The following is a 17,000-nucleotide window of genomic DNA, read 5'->3' as shown; positions in this document are numbered from 1 at the left end:
TGGATGACATACAGATAGGTTTAAAATCATGTAATCTAAGTAGCTGTGAGCGACAAATAAATTGTCTAAGTGGGCGGATGAAAACAGTTTTAAGCTAAACCCTCAAAAAAGTGCATGCGTCCTGTTCTCTAACAAGAGAGACATACTGGCGGACCCCGCTATAGATCTAAATGGAGAACGGCTATCTGTGAGCCATGATCAAAAATTTCTAGGGATCCTTTTAGAGAGTAAGCTAACTTTTGTACCACGCTTGAAGTATCTGAAGGCAAAGTGCCTCAAGACTATGAATCTGCTTAACCTCTTGTCACGCACATCTTGGGGAAGCGACAGGAGATGCCTTTTAAAGCTGTACAAAAGTCTAATATTAACACAGCTTCACTACGGAGAAATAGTCTATAGTTCTGCTGGACCTAGTGCTCTGAAAATGCTAGCTTCTATTCACCCCTTAGGCATCTGCCTTGCTACAGGCGGCTTTAGGTCTAGCCCTGTGCAAAGCCTCTACCTCAAATCTAACAAATGGTCATTGCACTACAAAAGGACATATTTAACTTTCTCCTACGCCCTGAAAGTGAAGTCAGATATTAAACATCCTTGTCATTCCCCTATTTGCGACATGTCCACTGCTAGGCAGTTTCGTAACCGCCCAGCCACTAGGCCTCTTTTGTCTCTCCGGTTGGAAGCACTCTCAGAAAAAACAGGGGTCCCTCTTTTACAAAATGTCCTGATGGCTCCTACACGGCTTTTACCGCCTTGGGAGTGCCAGACAATCCAATGTGACATCCCTTTCTTAGAAGTATCGAAGCGAGTCCCGGAGGCACACATATATTCGCATTTTCTGGAATTTAAGGAGAAGTACTCCAGTGTTGAATTTTACACATATGCTTTGAAGTCTCCTGCTTGTGTTGCTTACGCAGCTCTGGGACCGTCATTTTCAGTATCTGGAGCACTAAACCCACACACCAGTATCCTTACAGCGGAATCATACGCTATACTTAAGGCTATTCAACACATAAGACTCACAAATATCGCTAAGGATATTGTCTTCACAGACTCATTAAATGTAGTGAGTGCCCTAATTAGTCTACGAAAACACAAGAACTCCGTTTTGAATGAACTGTATACCTTGTTGTGCTCCGCAAATATGTGTAACCAAGTGATCGTCTTATGCTGGGTACCGGGCCACAGGGGTATACACGGCGATGTAGCTGCTGACGAAATGGCTACGTCAGTCGGTTTTAGCGACAGAGATGAAAATATCCCCATCCTTGCCGCAGACCTAAAGCCGTTTTTGCGCCGTAAATTGAGGAATCATTGACAAGGCGAGTGGGATATACAAGCAATTAATAAGCTTCACATGATAAATACAAAACTGGGGAACTGGATAAGTGGGAAAACAGCACGGCACAAGGAACTACTCCTTTGCCGATTAAGAATAGGCCAGACATACGGTACTCGCTCTTATATCTTGACTGGGAGTGATCCTCCAACTTGTAGTGTGCGCGGCAATTGTTTGACAGTTCTCCGTGTCCTTATTCAGTGCCCGGCAATAGAAACAGAGAGGTAAAATATTTCCTTTCTGCATATCGCGAGGATATGCCTCTTCACCTTGCATTTTTTCTTAGCGATGAACCCCTTTTTAATCTGCAAACAGTCTGATTTTTTAGCCAAAACCGACACTTTGAAAAAATTTGGCCATGCAACTTTTAGATCGTGACTAACAGCCCTGCGTTAAAGGGCTGTCTTGAAACTCTGTTGTCATTGTTATGTTTTGTTGCATCATGTCTTACCGAAAGCCCATCGCCATAGCCTCACATAACTGCCTTGTCAGCGTCATTATTTTAACACCCCTATATTCTACGCCACTTGCAGCGACAGGTTCTAGGCCCTTTTACAGCCATGTTACTTCTACCGTGAGGAATTCATTGTGCACGCTATGCACAATACATCGTCAACATTACCACTTGTCATGGCGCTCTTTGGCCAAACCTGGCCCTTGCGCCATAAAGCACCACACATCCTCATCACAAAGCTTATCGGAAACCTTGGATCACCAAATAGCTTCTAAAAATAAAGAAATGACATAACCTTTACGCCACGTTTGTAAAATCTCGGAACGGCGAGGATCTAAAATGCTTCAAAATTTTTAGAAATAAATTAAATAAAGGTCTAAGAAATAAAAGGAATCGTTATTATTTACGTAATTTTTCTTTAGGCGAGACATACAGAGAAGATGTGGAACAAGTTAAATGAACTAATTGGATGCAAACAAAACGCTGAACCTATAAAGAAAGTTCATGTAAACAGATGCCTTTTAACCGGAGATCATTTAGTTAACGCATTTAATGATTACTTTACAGACACTGATTCCCATTCATCACAAAGCCCACCACATACAATTCAGCTCTCTGCAACTATGGAAACTATTTTTTTCAAGTGACATCCCATAGCCGAGGTTTGTTCAGTTTTTCTCAAACTGAAAAATTCATGTAGCTGCAATGCTGATGGCCTCCAAATAAGACCGATAAACACGTCACTTATGACATTGCACCTGTGTTAGCCTATATCTATAACTTACGCTTAACGTCCGGTACTTTTTCTGAAAAAATGAAAATTGCAAAAGTAATTGTGTTATATAAGAAAGGTGACAAGCTCGATATTAAGAATTACTGACCGATATCAATTCTCCCGCAGTTTTCTAAAGGTCTTGAAGAAGTCATTCTTAACCAATTAACATCTTTCAGCAAGAAACATAAACTAATAACAGACGCCTAATACAGCTTTCAACAAAGTAAATCAACAGAACTAGCCCTTGTAGCACAGAAAGAATATATACTGCACAACCTCGAAAATCTGTTACTTGTAATTGGTCTATTCATAGACTTCACAAAAGCGTTCGACTGCATAAATCATGACCTCCTAACACTCAAAGGCCCCTGAAACGGTTCAGGCAAATTTGTAGACGCGTAGGGTACAGCTTAAGTAGAACATTCGCACCACAATTTAAGTGAAGCGTTAAGTATTATTGTAGCTACAAGCGATTAGAAGTTACCCTCCTCCCTAGCCATACTTTTCCTCCTCAACTCGTTCGCCGAGAAATAGGGGCTAAGCCAACACCTCCTAGACTAGAAGGCCGGAGTGCTCGGCGAGTGACGTCACGGGCAAGAGGCCATCGGCACGCTCGGGGATACGGGTTCAGTGAAGGGATTGCGGCTTGGTTCGCCTAGCAGCCGTATGCTTTTATTGACCACTCCACACGTTTTTTTCAGTCGAAACTGCGGAATGAGCAGCGGGCACCTTACAAAGCATTTATTTAGAGGCACAAATACAAAACAGCTTTGTAAAGCTTGTGCATGTATTGATGCCAGAAGCTTTTATAGTATCGCGCTTTGTCGTCTTTGTAATGTACGTTTTTTGTGAATTATTATTATTATTTATTATACCCCATACCTATTACTTCAAGTAAATTGAATCCATAAAAACCTCTCCTTCCGTATTTTGTACTTGTGGTTTTTACGGCACGGCAATGACGAATGTCATGCACTCGATTAGCTTCACAATTGCGTATGAACAATCTTATTGGGGACACATGTATTTATTACAATCTAGATTATGGTCAAACGAATAATTTCGCTTTCGACGCCCTAATTACCGCAGTCCACTAATTTACAGCTCAAATTAGTTTAGAAATGGGATATAATACATTTGTGCAGCTATTTGCACGAAAACAGCTGCCTTATTGCGCAGAGTTTCAGCTTTTCTCTTCCTTGCCTTAGCATTGGCATCCAATATTTTGTCATTCATCTTGCAGCAGTAGTTCTTCAAAAAAATATTCGTCCTACACCACAAAAGGTGCCTTAACACAAATTCAGATGTATGTCTATCCTCGCAGGCGTCGAACTCTGAGGAATCATCACTTTCTGTAAATGCACTTGCTGTAATTGAGCAATTAACCTTTCCGTATTTTTCAAACGTAACTATTTAAAGAAGTTCTGAACATCTTACCCTGGAGTGCGCTAATACAATGAAGTCTTCACGTGGTAGCGCCCTAATCCAGGCACTCTGGGCTTATTCATCTTGCGGAAACTTGAAGACATTATTTTTCTGCCTTGATTTGTACATGTAATTGCTCCGGCAATTGGGCACGCAGCACTTAATAGGCATACCTTGGCATGGCACTCCACATTCCGGGCCAATGAAGGCTCGCGGTACACACAATCGCAAGCACAGCACAAGTGTTGAGACTACATGCACTGGTCACGTCTAAAAAAAAATGTGCGTTCGGAAGCATGCAATAGCATGGCCGAGCATGCCGGGACTTGTTTAACCCCGAAGCTATTCAAGGAGCGGCAGGGCTCCTGGAACTAATTGAATTGTTGTCGCCGCTTTCGTCCCCTCGGTCTTCTCCGAATAGCCGGAGTTAACCATTGTATATCTTCTGCGCTTCATTTTCAAAACTGGTGCGCCGCTCGTAGCTTCGTAGCACGCTGCACGGAACTTCTATGTTGGCCTCTTGTGCGTGACGTCGCTCAAGGGGAGAGGGTCAGCCAGAAGGCCTTAAGTTCTCTAGAGGGTGTTGGCTAAGCTCCACCTTCACTGGTTCTGCGTCACGATGCGATGTCGCATCGTCTACTTCCGGTTGTTTTGGAGCCCGACCCCGCCCGCGCGAAACCTCTCAGCTAGCCGCTTGGCCGTCGACCTCAAGCGAGAGCTATCGAAGCAGCGTGCGTTGCGAGCATTCTGTCGTAATGCCAAACGTGTCTGGTATTCCGGTAACCACAGGCAAGCTGGTCATTTGGGCAAATGAGTGGAGGCATAAACTCAAGCTGATGGAACTTAGCGTAGACGTACGTGAGCGGCCTGATCGGTTTGCACGGTCCAGCCACTTGTTGGGGCAGTGCTTAACCAGCCACACAAAGCGCTAATATTGCTCTAGCCAAGTGTAAAACATATTAAACATTTATAGAAACAACGTGTTTACGATAACACTCCAGCGAAAAATACACACTAGCAGCAAAGAAGAATACACCACCTTACTGCTGTTGTGCACGGTTGAGCTCTGTGCCACCAGGTGGCTGCACCGCGCAGAAAATTCACGTTGCGCTTCTGCTCATCTCGTTACGGCACATTCAATCGACCAGACCCTGTCCTCTTGCGCTTGCGTTTGCTCTAATACCGGACTCGCGAAACGCTATTGCGTTAGTAATCTTCTAGTGTAAAGTGACGGACACGAACGTGCAAATCCTGGTGCCGATCGGATAGCGGCAGTCCGATGCAGCAGCCGCCAGTTCTTTCGTATGTTGCCTTGCAGAGGGACACGATTTCGCAGCTTTACATATCACCAGTCGCTACGTTTGCTGTCCACAAAGCAAGAAAGTCGAATCACAGTGCTCGCGAAAAGACTGAGAGCGTCTCTGACCGCGGAGCTCTCGTCAAAATGGAGTACGTTGTATCACAAGCACACGACAGGAAGTGCTCGACCGCAAGTGTTCGGGAAGTGCCTAAGCGTACTGAAACATTGTTCTTGTGCATTCTCTTTATGTGACTTCCTTTTCATAAAAACAAATGAACTAACATTCCAACTGTTACAACACCATTTGTTTACCATAAAGTTGTAAAAATTATCGATCACGTGCCCTGGTCAGCCAATCGGATAGCTCGCCCCACTTACGTCATATGGGGGATTCCCGTCATATGGGTAGGGGCGGCTTAAAATTCCTCCGAGCAGTGTGCTGCGATCGGCAGCGACGTGCATTATTTAAAACCTTACATTAAATTACATGCTTTAAGCGGAACACTTGGATGTGTCAATTAATGATCAGAAGGACCTACTCTAACGACTGAGTACGCTTGTAGAAAATCGTCAAATTTGTTCCAGGGTCTCTTTAAGCTTGAAAGATATGTCATCAGGGGCCATGCTCTTTAGTTACTGACATCGTACCTTAGATATCGGTAACAATATGTGTGTATAAACACTAGCATATCATCTACATGACAAAAACAAACATGTGCCCCTCAGGGAAGTATCTCTAGTCCATTTCTATTTAACATCTACATAAACCACATACTTCTTATCCACTGAGAAGCAAAATTCATAAACTACGCAGTTGATACAATTGTTTTTCTTATCAAACAACTCTTATGCAGGTCTCATTGGTGCAACGAACAATTTCCTATCCCATCTCTCAAAATAGAGCCTGATCAACTTTCTGAAAGTAAACTCCAATAAAAGACAAGCAGTCATCTTTAAAACAAGAGGTACGTGTACTCCACTTACCCACAACATATTTGCCACTCTGAGAATACAGAAGTTGTTGACGCGGTAGACGTAGTTGGCGTATACTTTACCGGCACATTGCAATGGGATGCTCACGTGGATTTTATACTCCAAAAACTGAGCCGCATAACAGGTATACTACATCGAAATTGGTACCTTTTACGAACGTCAGGTAAATTGATCATTTATAGTGCACCGTGTCTCGCATGTAAATTATATTAATCTTGTATAGGGCACAACATTAGCTTCCAAATCTCCAAAATACAACTTATGCAAAAAAATAATAATACGTGCTATCCCGAATGTGCCGTACAACTCACACACTGAAGGTCTTTTCACCAAGTACAACATAACAAAAAGTCATCATCTCTTCAAACTCTCCTACGCACCTACTACTTCCAGGTAAAAGATGGAAGCAACATAATAACAAATGTAGCAAACTTACAAAAGAAAACACCAACATATGACACGCGCACCCATGAAGAATGGCTCATACCTTTTTCGAGAACAAATTACGGCCATGAAATGGTGGTAAACACCTTGCCCCGGGTACTAAATCCTTATCTAGAAGCCGGCATTGACATCCATGCCTTGACACCATCGGAGCTCATCTGTCTGGCAAAAACTACAATTTAAATCCCCATGGTACCGAGAAACCACCTGTATTCACAGTGAAAGAAATGTAACAACTCCTTTAATTGATGCAACCTACTGTTATTTGTTTTTCATTTCTGGAAGTCTTCTTTGCCACCGGTTTGCCGATATATAAAGGGGGCCAATGACCACTCAAGCTGCCAATAATCAGCTTTTCCCTTGGCCTCCTCCATGTGCTTGTAAGTGGGCCCGAATAAAATGAAACGAAATGAAATAAAAACGCCCGCGTCCCGCGTATTTATCAGCGGAGCAGCCCCTAAATTCCGCTTGGCCTCGACACAGCGTCACGAGCATGCCTCGACGGATTTCCCATTGTCTGTGACGCTACAGCACGAACGCGCCTTGACGGAGCAGAGTTAATTAAGTGGATGGATGGATGTGATGAGCGTCCCTTTGGAACAGGGTGGTGGGTTGCGCCACCAAGCCCTTGATAATACACTGCCTAATCTCCTACCTAGGCTAAAAAATAAATAAATAAAAAGAGAATATGAGCTCCCCCAACCAAATTTTCTGACCACCTATTGCTTTTGTATGTCTCAGTTTTGTGTCATTTTCCTACTTTTCTGCCACCAATCTTCCAATCGCCTCTTACGAATCTCTATTGCGGACGTATTTACTTTTCCTTTGCTCTCCCTGAACCCAAACGCTTCAAGTAGGCCAGTGGTGCCTAAATCGACCGCTGAGCAGATGTCTTCACATTGTAATAAAACATGCTCCATCATTTCCCTAGCTTTACCGCAGCAAGCACATGCTTCTTCTTCCTTCTTATATCTCGCTTTATAGGTGCGTGTTCTAAGGCATCCCGGTCTCGCTTCGAAAAGTTATAAGCTGCCCGTTGAGTTATCATAAATTGTTTCTTTTTTGATTTAGTTTTTCCCTCTTAAGTAGTTACTCATCGCAGATTTCTTTTCGAATGCCGGTACCGAGGAGATTATTTTAGCCTCACTGACTTTCCGCTTGACGTTCTTTGATGTTGTGGTCCTCACCATACAGGGCGCATGATGGCTGTAAGCTTCCTAGTTCTTTTCCTCCACTGTGACTCAATGTTTTTCTTGAAACATATGCCTCAACACTCTCCCAGTTCATTTATTTTCTTCCATACTCCTCAGTCGTTCTTCATAATCAATTTTACTGTGAGCTTCCCTAACTTCAAAACTTGTCCAACCCATAATACCCTCCACAGCTTCAGTTGAAGTCTTCCCGTGAGCGCCCAATGCGAGGCCTCCCACTGACCTTTGGTTGACATCGAGTGCCGATTGTACCCCTGATTTAAAGCAAACAACTGCATTTCCAAAAGTAAGCCCTGGAACCATCACATATTTCCATATACCTCGGAGCACCTCGTACCTGTATCCCCATAGCGCGCTGTGCTTCAATATGGCAGTATTTCTCTTCTCCTTTACTGCTATTGTTTTTCTTGTGTTCCCATATATCTATTGCCTTCGTTTATACATATACCAAAGCATCTGTATTCTCTCACCCGAGGTATTTCCTAGCCCTGTATCTCCACTGTCTGTTCACTGTTTTTATTGAATACCATAACACCTTATTTTCTGAAGGTAAATTTCAATTCTAAATTTTTTCCTTCCTGTGCACAGATATTAGCCAGGCGTTGCAAATCACTTTGCTTGTTAGCTAGCAACACAATGTTGTCCGCATAAAATAAACCTGGAAGCTACTGGTCTACTACTGTACTCGCCTGTTTGTATGAGAGAATAAACCTGAGATTACTTCCTTATAGCACCCTCTCCTACGTCAGCATGTACATCATAAACAGCAGTGGGCACCCCTGCCTAAGTACCTTGTTGATATCAACTTTCTTCTCGCTCCTCATCCCTTCCTTTTCAGCGCACACGGTATTTTCTAGGTAAATCCCTCTCAATAGCTGCAGACAATCGTCACCTAGGCCTTCGCCTTTCAAAATATCCCACAAGATGTGGCGGTTTATGTTGTCATACGCTCCTGTAATTTCTAAAGAAGGCCAGCTATAAATGCCTGCTTTCTACTCTTGATATTTCAATACACTGAGTAACAACAAATAAGTTATCATCCAAACGCCTACTTAATTTGAAGCCATTCTAAAGTTCTCCGAAAATGTCATTATTCTGTACCCATGCTTGCAGCTATATATAATTTGATTGCCTGCATGTGCTAGCCTGTAGATTACCGATTTACCGTGAACGGTCTAGACGATTGAATTCTATCTTTCTCCCCCTTACCTTTATAAATTAAATTCATTGCACTTTGTCGCTGTCTGGTATTCGTCTATCTTTTAAAGTTTATTCCACGGTTTTCACCTGAGCTTCTTTACTTTTTGGTCCTAGTTGATTATTCAGCCTAACGGGAACCCGGTCTAGCTCTGTGGCTGTGCGCGTAGGAATTTTCTTTTTGGCTTTCTTCCGGTTGAAATTTGTCCGCACCAGCTCCTTTTCCATTTCCTTCTCTTTCATGCTCTTTTTTTCTTCGAATACAACCTCGTCATTGCCTTGGAAAGATTCAACTGTTATTTTTCGGATGTAATTTAAAGCCGCTTCCCCTTCAAGTTTGTAGAGTGAGCGACAGGCGACACCTGCTGCCGAAGTAGCCCACCAGGTGTTGCGTGAAGGCAAAGGACGTCGCCTCAACGCCTCATTACCATGTCTCTCGCTTTCGGAAGCCTGTGTTATCCACGCATTTCTTCTCCCTGCGAGCTCTCGCCGGCGTTCTAACTGCTCCTCGCTAACGTCAATTCATACCGCGCCAAAAAGAATGCCACCAGAGTTAGCTATTCAGACTAACACAAACAAGCAACAATCGTTATCGGAGCAGTGGGAGGTACAGCTCGCCAGCTCAGACCTGGGGGTGAAGAGGACGCTCCTCCAGCAAGCCGAGTGGGCGGCCAAGGCCAGTGGAGCCTTGGACTACGGGAGCCACGAGTCGCTCTTTGACCCCTTTCCCCCCACTCCTTTATTGACGTTTTTACTGCTACTACTTCTAATGTGCTAAGCGTCTCAGCGCGCTCTACTGCCGACGAGTTCATGCTTTGAAGGACCGCTCAGTGGCGCCCAATTGAAGAATATAGGCCGCCCCACATTCAGCATTTTTCCGGCGTTTTCTGGTGTCTCGTCACCCGGTGTCGGTCGGCGTCGACGTTGAGGGTGGCGCGCTCAAGCGATGCCTAATCTCGCCGCTGCTGCCGGAAGCGGCTCGATGAGCGCAGGCAATGCAGCACTGCTACGCGTGCCGCTCGTGTGGCTGGACGCCCTCTCTGGCGCCATGAGTGCGACGACGCCGAGAGACGCAACGCCAGAAAACGCCGATAAAGACGCTGAATGTGGGGCGACCCTTAATGCTTTCGCATCCGCAACTCAAGTACGGACTAGGTGTCTTTAGACGTTGTTGAATGGAATCCTCATGTTAAATACATTGTTCCAATCGGGTGGCTTAGACTGTGGGCGGTATATTTACCTAAGCGGAACTGTCGACAAATTTTCGCGCACAGGATTCACGTTGACGTCTGCATGCCCCGCTTGTATACGTGGCTCTTTAACGGAAACATTGTCACACGCCCGAAGGTAGCACAGAGCTACTAAGGAAACGCCATACAGGTTCATAGTAAGAAACATGCTCCGACGCAGCAACCAAAGAACAGCGCCCGGGCAGCTACCAAGTGTCGCATACAGCGGGCGTCGCAGACAGTACGGCTCCTCCACTCAACAGTATATTGAGGACTAGGCCACCACCACGGTGTCCTTGCAGGGAAAACTTACCATATATAGACTTTCTAGATCTTTAGAATGGTTTAAAGCGGGCCTAAAGCACTTTTTATGGTAGTCGGAAAAGTAATTTGAAAATAAACGAGGCTGTTTTCGAAGTAATTTGCAGCCAAAAGTACTTCAAGCGTTCAGCCGAAGCCGAGTTAATACCAAAGCTCCCTTCGCGGTGCCCCCCTTATCCTTGAATGCCTTGCACTGAGAAGGCTACGATGGAGTGGGGCATGCCCACAATGCTCTTCCTACTGAACTTCACCATGGCGCGAAGTTCAAGATTGATTTGGAATATTCACGTAGACGATTTCGGATGTTCACGTAGATGGATGTTAGCACGTAGAATTTAAGATTCTGACACCTACGACACTCCCGCTGTTTTCTAAACGCGGTTGCCTGCTTCGTGCAGCAGTGCGCTTGAGCAAGCGAGCACCCAGAGGCGGACGTGGTATTTGCGCTGAGCATCAGACCGCCAGCTACACGAAACTGCATACGGACTGATCATTTCAAAGTTTTACGAATTAATTTTTTTACAAATCGTCTGTTGCAGATAGCCTAATTCTACTCCTTGAGCTGGATTCTTAAAAGGGGTGGACATTACTTGCACGAAAATTCTAAACTCATAATTATTGATTGCGCTGAGAATTACGGCACACAGACTATTAGCGATTTGTAGCCGGTGAGTTTGCAAGGCGTATCGACTTGGAATGATTTCCACAATGGCATCAGTTTGGAGCTGTGCGCCATGAAACTCTCCGTAGAAATGTATTGTTGTTCTATTTACTTTTCTAACAAAACAATCTTTGATGCCTCCAAGGAAAACATCACCTGGAACGCCCAAATATTCCGTCCAACATTTTAGGAAATAATATCTCCCAACTGGTGTAATCCTGGAAATTCATGTCAAGTGGATCTGTCTTGCAAGCTCGCCGGCTACAATTTGCAGCTTGTGATATGCGCCGTAAACTAATTAATTTGAATTTTCGAAAATTAGTTGAATATGTGTTTTCATTTGTCCTCCTAGTAATGTCTGCCTCTTCGAATATTGGAGCTCAGGGACACGAACTGTCCTACCTACGACATGCCATTTTAAAAATTTTGTAAAGCTTAAAAATGATCCCCAGGCTGGAGTGCGCGCTCGCACTCATGTGCTAAGAGGTGGGGACCGGCTATGTCCTGAACCAGCTTGATTGACGGATAGTAGCCGCATCCAACTTGCGCATTTTTAAGCGCTGCCAGTGACTGAATACAAACGGATGTCTGCCAAGCCAGGAGTGGCCAGTGGTCGCGCGTGTGCTGGTCAGCTTACGTGTGGCTTAACCTTAAGATTTGCATTGTTCGAGGGTAATCGAAGCTTCAAATCTAATCGAAATTAGTGGCTCCCAATGGCTACGACACCGACAAGCACGCTGAGCAAAGTTTAATTCCTACGCGGGCTTCAGCGTTGGAGCGGCGCAAATGATAGTCTACTTCTTCCGAAACTACGTAAATCTTATCGGAATTCAAAAGCAGATTTTAACTTACTTCAGCGTGCTCATTAAGCTGCGTCAATGAATATACGCAGTGACAGTAGCAAGAAGCACACTGATATCAAGACCCTTCTTTATTGCTCTCAGCTATCAGACTGCAGCGGCCGTTTATGCGTGAACCTCACATATGACTACTTATGCAAGCCACGCTGAGGAGGTGAGGTGTGGAGGAGAAACAGGTGAGGAGAAGGCCTTGTCTGAAAATAGTGCTTGATAAATAGGTGGCTTCGCGCTCCCCTTGTGAGCTCTACGGAAGAGATGTTCGCAGCAGCGTATGCTATCCACGGACTGCGTTTTCCTTTTTTTTTTTGCCAAACCCAGAGGGTTGTTCAAGACTGATAAAGATAGCTTGATAAAGAAAAATATATTATGTTCTCTGCTTTTAGAAATGAAGCGTTCTATCACCGAAGGGCCAACCGAGCACTTAATAGCCCCCTTCGTCATCATTTTCTCCTATCTCGAAAAGAAAACTAAAATCCCTAATAAGGATATATATATATATATATATATATATATATATATATATATATATATATATAGTATACGTTATGCAAAACACCATTAACAACCCCAAATCCAGGTAGCATCAGAATATAAAATGATTTTTATTTATTTGCAATATCTAATGTACACTAGGGCATTTTATAGAATGAACTGCGACCCCCGTCCTTTTCTGGCGTTGCAGCGGAGCTTATTAGCGCATTGCCAGGGTGCCTGCTAAGTCTGCGTCACTCTATAGGCTGATTTCAACGCACAGTGTGCATAAAGCTTGTGCCGATAAGATAACCTACATGTTAAACGTAAAAAAGCTAACTTTTTCATTGCAATGTTCCGCCGTAAGTGTAAATCTCCGCACAGCCCGTGGTTGTCACTACAAACAAACAGACCAAATATCCAAGAAAACCTTTGTGCGTCAACTAGTATGAATAATTATTTCATTAGAAAAATGAAACAGGAGTGTACAATGATTATTGCACCTATACGTAGCTTCGAGAATAAAGCAGGCTCGTTCGAGTATTCAAATGCATGCGGTGGAAACGGTGTATTACGTACTTCCATGTCACATGGGTAGTAACTAAGACTGAGCAATGAAATTTTAGCCGCAGTTAGTTGTGGCCGCCTTTATTTATGGTGTGGGGCTTCCCTTAGAGCCGACCTTACTAGGGCTTGCCATAGCGCTGTCTTTAGCGCTGTCCTTCGAGCTGTACTCAACACTGTCTTTACCCTGATAGACGTCAGCGCTTTCCGACCCTAACGACTTGCGCTTCCTGCTGGCGGATTTCTTAGACTTCGACAGTTGTTTTGAGCCCCTCTTGTTTGGTGATCGTGAAGGCGACGACCGCTTATTCTTCTTTCTATTCGGCCCGGACCGTTCCTTGCTCATCGAATGCTGTGCGGGCTTTGCACTGGATGACTGACTTTCGATGCCGGAATGCGCAGCCTGCTCCTCGGGAGTTTTTACGCCACCTTCATTCGGCTGCGCGAAAAGCGTTGGGGTTTCAGGGGAGGCAACAAGACCTTGCCTGCTGTTCATTTTACCTGCTGTACCAGCGGTGCTTGCCGGCTTGACGTCAAATTCCACGTGATGCAGCGGAGCAGCTGGTGGAAGCGGTCCCGCACTTTGTTTTCTGTCGCTTTTCGTTACGGCGTCCTTCGCAAGCTTGGCGTCACCTTCTCGCGGAGGCAGCGCAAGCGCCGCAGCAGCATCGCAACTCTCCTCTCTGTCTGCCTCTCTTTTGCTCGCTAGCGATGACTCAGCAGCGCGCTTTGCAGATTCACCGTTGCCCAGGGCTATTTTCTCCGCAAAGGCGGCATCTTCTGGGGAGAGAGTACAAAGCGCGGTGTCGACATTGTCGATAATCCTTTGAATCTCTTCGACGTCTTCCTTGGCAAACACCGATGCTGGCACGGTGTCGATGTTTCTTTCGTAACCGGGCACCTTAATCTCAATGGTTGAAGAAGCATCGTCCAGAAAGCCTGGTTCAGAGGTCGCATCTCGGGACGGTGCCCTGGAAGAGCGGAGTCCAAACTGCTGCTCGAGGAGCTCGTTGAAGTTCTCGCTGTAACGGGGCGTCGTTATCACGTCGGGGGCGAACGAGACCGACCGCTCCGTGGTGCCCGCCATCTCGCGCGGGTCTATTGTCTCCGCCACGGTCACCGTGTCGCCGCGACTCACTCCAGCAGCGACGCTAACCTGGCCACTTGTGGCTACACTCGGCTCGTCAGGCAGGGCACCCTTTCTCGACGCGTAGTCGCATTCTCGCAGCAGAGCTCGGTACTCGCTTGTGGCCGCTTTGTCATCGGGCAGCCATGTCATTGCTGGCGCCATGATCTTCTCCCACGGGTGGGTCGTGAGAAGGGCGAAGAGGTACGCAGGAATGAAACTGACTGCGACGACGATGATCCAGATTCCGAACAGCTTCGCTAAGTAACTAAAGTGAACGCCCCTGTACCCTTCGGGAGACGGCTCCATTACTTCGATCGCCAGCAGCATGGTTAGTTGAAGAGGCACTCCGAAGGTCCAAGATAATCGCGTCATTAGGTTCGGGTAGTTACCCGTCATTGTCTGATAGTCCACCATGACACGGTGAATACCGTAAATTCGCACAATGACCAGTACTTCTAACAAAAGAGACAGCACCGCAATGACCTCAATATTAGGCACGAGCAGCTTGATTATGTATGGTCCAGAGGTGGTGGTTAGACAAAGTCCGAGAACGTAAAAGCACAAGCAGGCAGCTAGGCGGAGCTCGTTACGAAACTTTGCAAATCCTGGAAATTCAAACACGATCGCTTCGAGGACCACTTCAGGACCTATCATCATGTACCCCACGGCATTGGCTAACAACCAGGTGAAGTACACTGTGCACCAAAACCGCGTCGTATCCAAAATTGTGAGGGTCTCGGGCATTACCACGTGTTCAATATCATCACTTTGCAAGATGCGCTCTATGTCCGTCTCCTTAGCAGAAGACAGAAAGCCAACGTGCGCGTAGAAGAGGAGTCCGTAGAGTAGCGTCGATGTCAGTTGCATTAGAGCTACGACGGTTGAAAATGTTCCTATCTTGGTCTTGAATATATTGAATCGCGCAGTGCTCAGGAAACCACCACTGAAAATGCCGATGTTGCTTATCGCCACCTTCAGCGCATCCCGCCAAAGTTCGTAGCTGACGACGCCTGACAGCGGAGCCCTAACTAAGAGATTTATTCCGCGATCGCTGCATTTTAGTGCCAAAGAATTCACGAGCATCAGCGTCAGCGTAGTGATGGTCACGGAAGCGATAACGTACACTGCGTACTCGGCATTTTGCAGGCCATTCCTGGTGGCAGCGAAGACTAGCAGCCAGAGAACCGCCATCGTGATGGCTATCTGCGGGTGAATCACGTTGCGGTCGTCTGTCAAGAGCCGGAGGACTTTGGAGTCGAAGAAGAGACGCGTAGCGCTCTGCGTGCCGTTGGCGCAGTCGTTGAAGTTGCAGGCGGACTCGGGGACGAGCACCGTTGTAGTGCCGTTCGTCACCGGCATTCCCTGTGTCTCGCGCGAGTGCCGGTAGCGCTGAACTATGTGTTCCTGCACGCTGCTACAAAGCACCATTTTTCTCTGGAGCTCGTAGCACGAGTCCGATGGCCGGTAGTGGCTGCAGTCAGCCCACGGCAGAGTAGACCGGAATAAGCTGGCCAGGAACACGGTCGAGTAGGAGCACTCGGTCACGAACATGGTCATGCCGAGCGTGAAGTAGAAGGTCATCGTGTGGCCCAGACCCCGCATGCCCGGCACAGTGTCGAAGATTCCGATGTTTCCGGCGCCCGTGAACTGGCCGAGCACGCTCTCCAGTTGCATCACCGGGATCACCACGCTCACCGTAAGCGTCGTGTAGGCGATCACGAACGGGGCTCCACCATGTATGAAGAGGAGTCGAGGCAGAGTGAAGATGCCGTTCTTGCTCGCGATGACGGCGGCGAACGTGAGGAACTGCTGAGTGCGGCTCTGGTAGCGGCGGCGATCCGCGGCGCTCATTGCGACCGCCTCGAAGCACAAGCTTCTTCTTCTTCTTCTTCTACCTCTACAGCTGCTTCCGCCAAGCCACTTGTTGGCCGGTTCCAGTGTGAACCAGTGTCTCTTGTGGTCAATAGATAATCATTAGAGAAACCGGCAATTATTTTGGTCTCTGAACTTATTTACGGTGAGAGTAGCGAATCTGAATAGGCTTGTTCGCTGCGGTTGAGGGGCAAGAGCATGAGGGGCAAGGCACCCGCCGAGGCTGGCACCCCTGCGAGCCGAAGAAACCACCGGCTGGCGGCGGATAAAGGGGCCAAGGCCGGCAGAGAAGAACACGTACGCATCTTCCGACGCCCCGGACTGGTCTCTGAGCCCCATCTTGCGCGTGCATGCGTTCCCGGAGCGCTTGCAAGCAGGGCCCGAACTGCGCCAAAAAACCGCCCCATGGGTGAAGCTCTTTCACCTTCCCGTGAGCGCGATGACGGCCGGGTGACAGTACTTTATGACCCACTGCCGTTCCGCCCAGGCAGGCTGGAGAGGGCATGGAGCTCTTGAAAACGAAACGCAATGGGCGTGACACAGCTATTGCGAGTGCCCAAAACCCCACGATATATATATATATATATATATATATATATATATATATATATATATATATATATATATATATATATATATATATATATATAGGGTTATTCGTTTTCGGGTTTTATATTTTTTCGAATTTGGGGGGGAAAAATCGGGCGTTATTTTTAGGCTTGATAATAGGGGAGAAATCGGGTTTTTCGTGGAAAAAT

General features: G+C 46.2%; 1 protein-coding gene and 1 long non-coding RNA gene across 2 annotated transcripts in view; one reads left to right on the top strand and one right to left on the bottom strand.

Annotated features, from left to right (window-relative positions):
- Positions 1-17,000, top strand: part of LOC135907290 (uncharacterized) — a 125,961-nt gene that overhangs the window by 65,380 nt on the left and 43,581 nt on the right. The window lies entirely within an intron of this gene.
- LOC135907287 (sodium-dependent proline transporter-like) lies at positions 13,293-16,254 on the bottom strand. Its single transcript, XM_065438976.1, has one exon. The coding sequence runs from the start codon at positions 16,219-16,221 to the stop codon at positions 13,330-13,332; it is 2,892 nt and encodes a 963-aa protein (XP_065295048.1). The 5' UTR covers positions 16,222-16,254; the 3' UTR covers positions 13,293-13,329.

This window comes from Dermacentor albipictus, chromosome 7, assembly GCF_038994185.2.
Source record: "Dermacentor albipictus isolate Rhodes 1998 colony chromosome 7, USDA_Dalb.pri_finalv2, whole genome shotgun sequence".
NCBI classification, from domain to species: Eukaryota; Metazoa; Arthropoda; class Arachnida; order Ixodida; family Ixodidae; genus Dermacentor; species Dermacentor albipictus.
The sequence above is the reverse complement of the archived record's forward strand: the minus strand, read 5'-3'. Positions and strand labels throughout refer to the sequence as shown.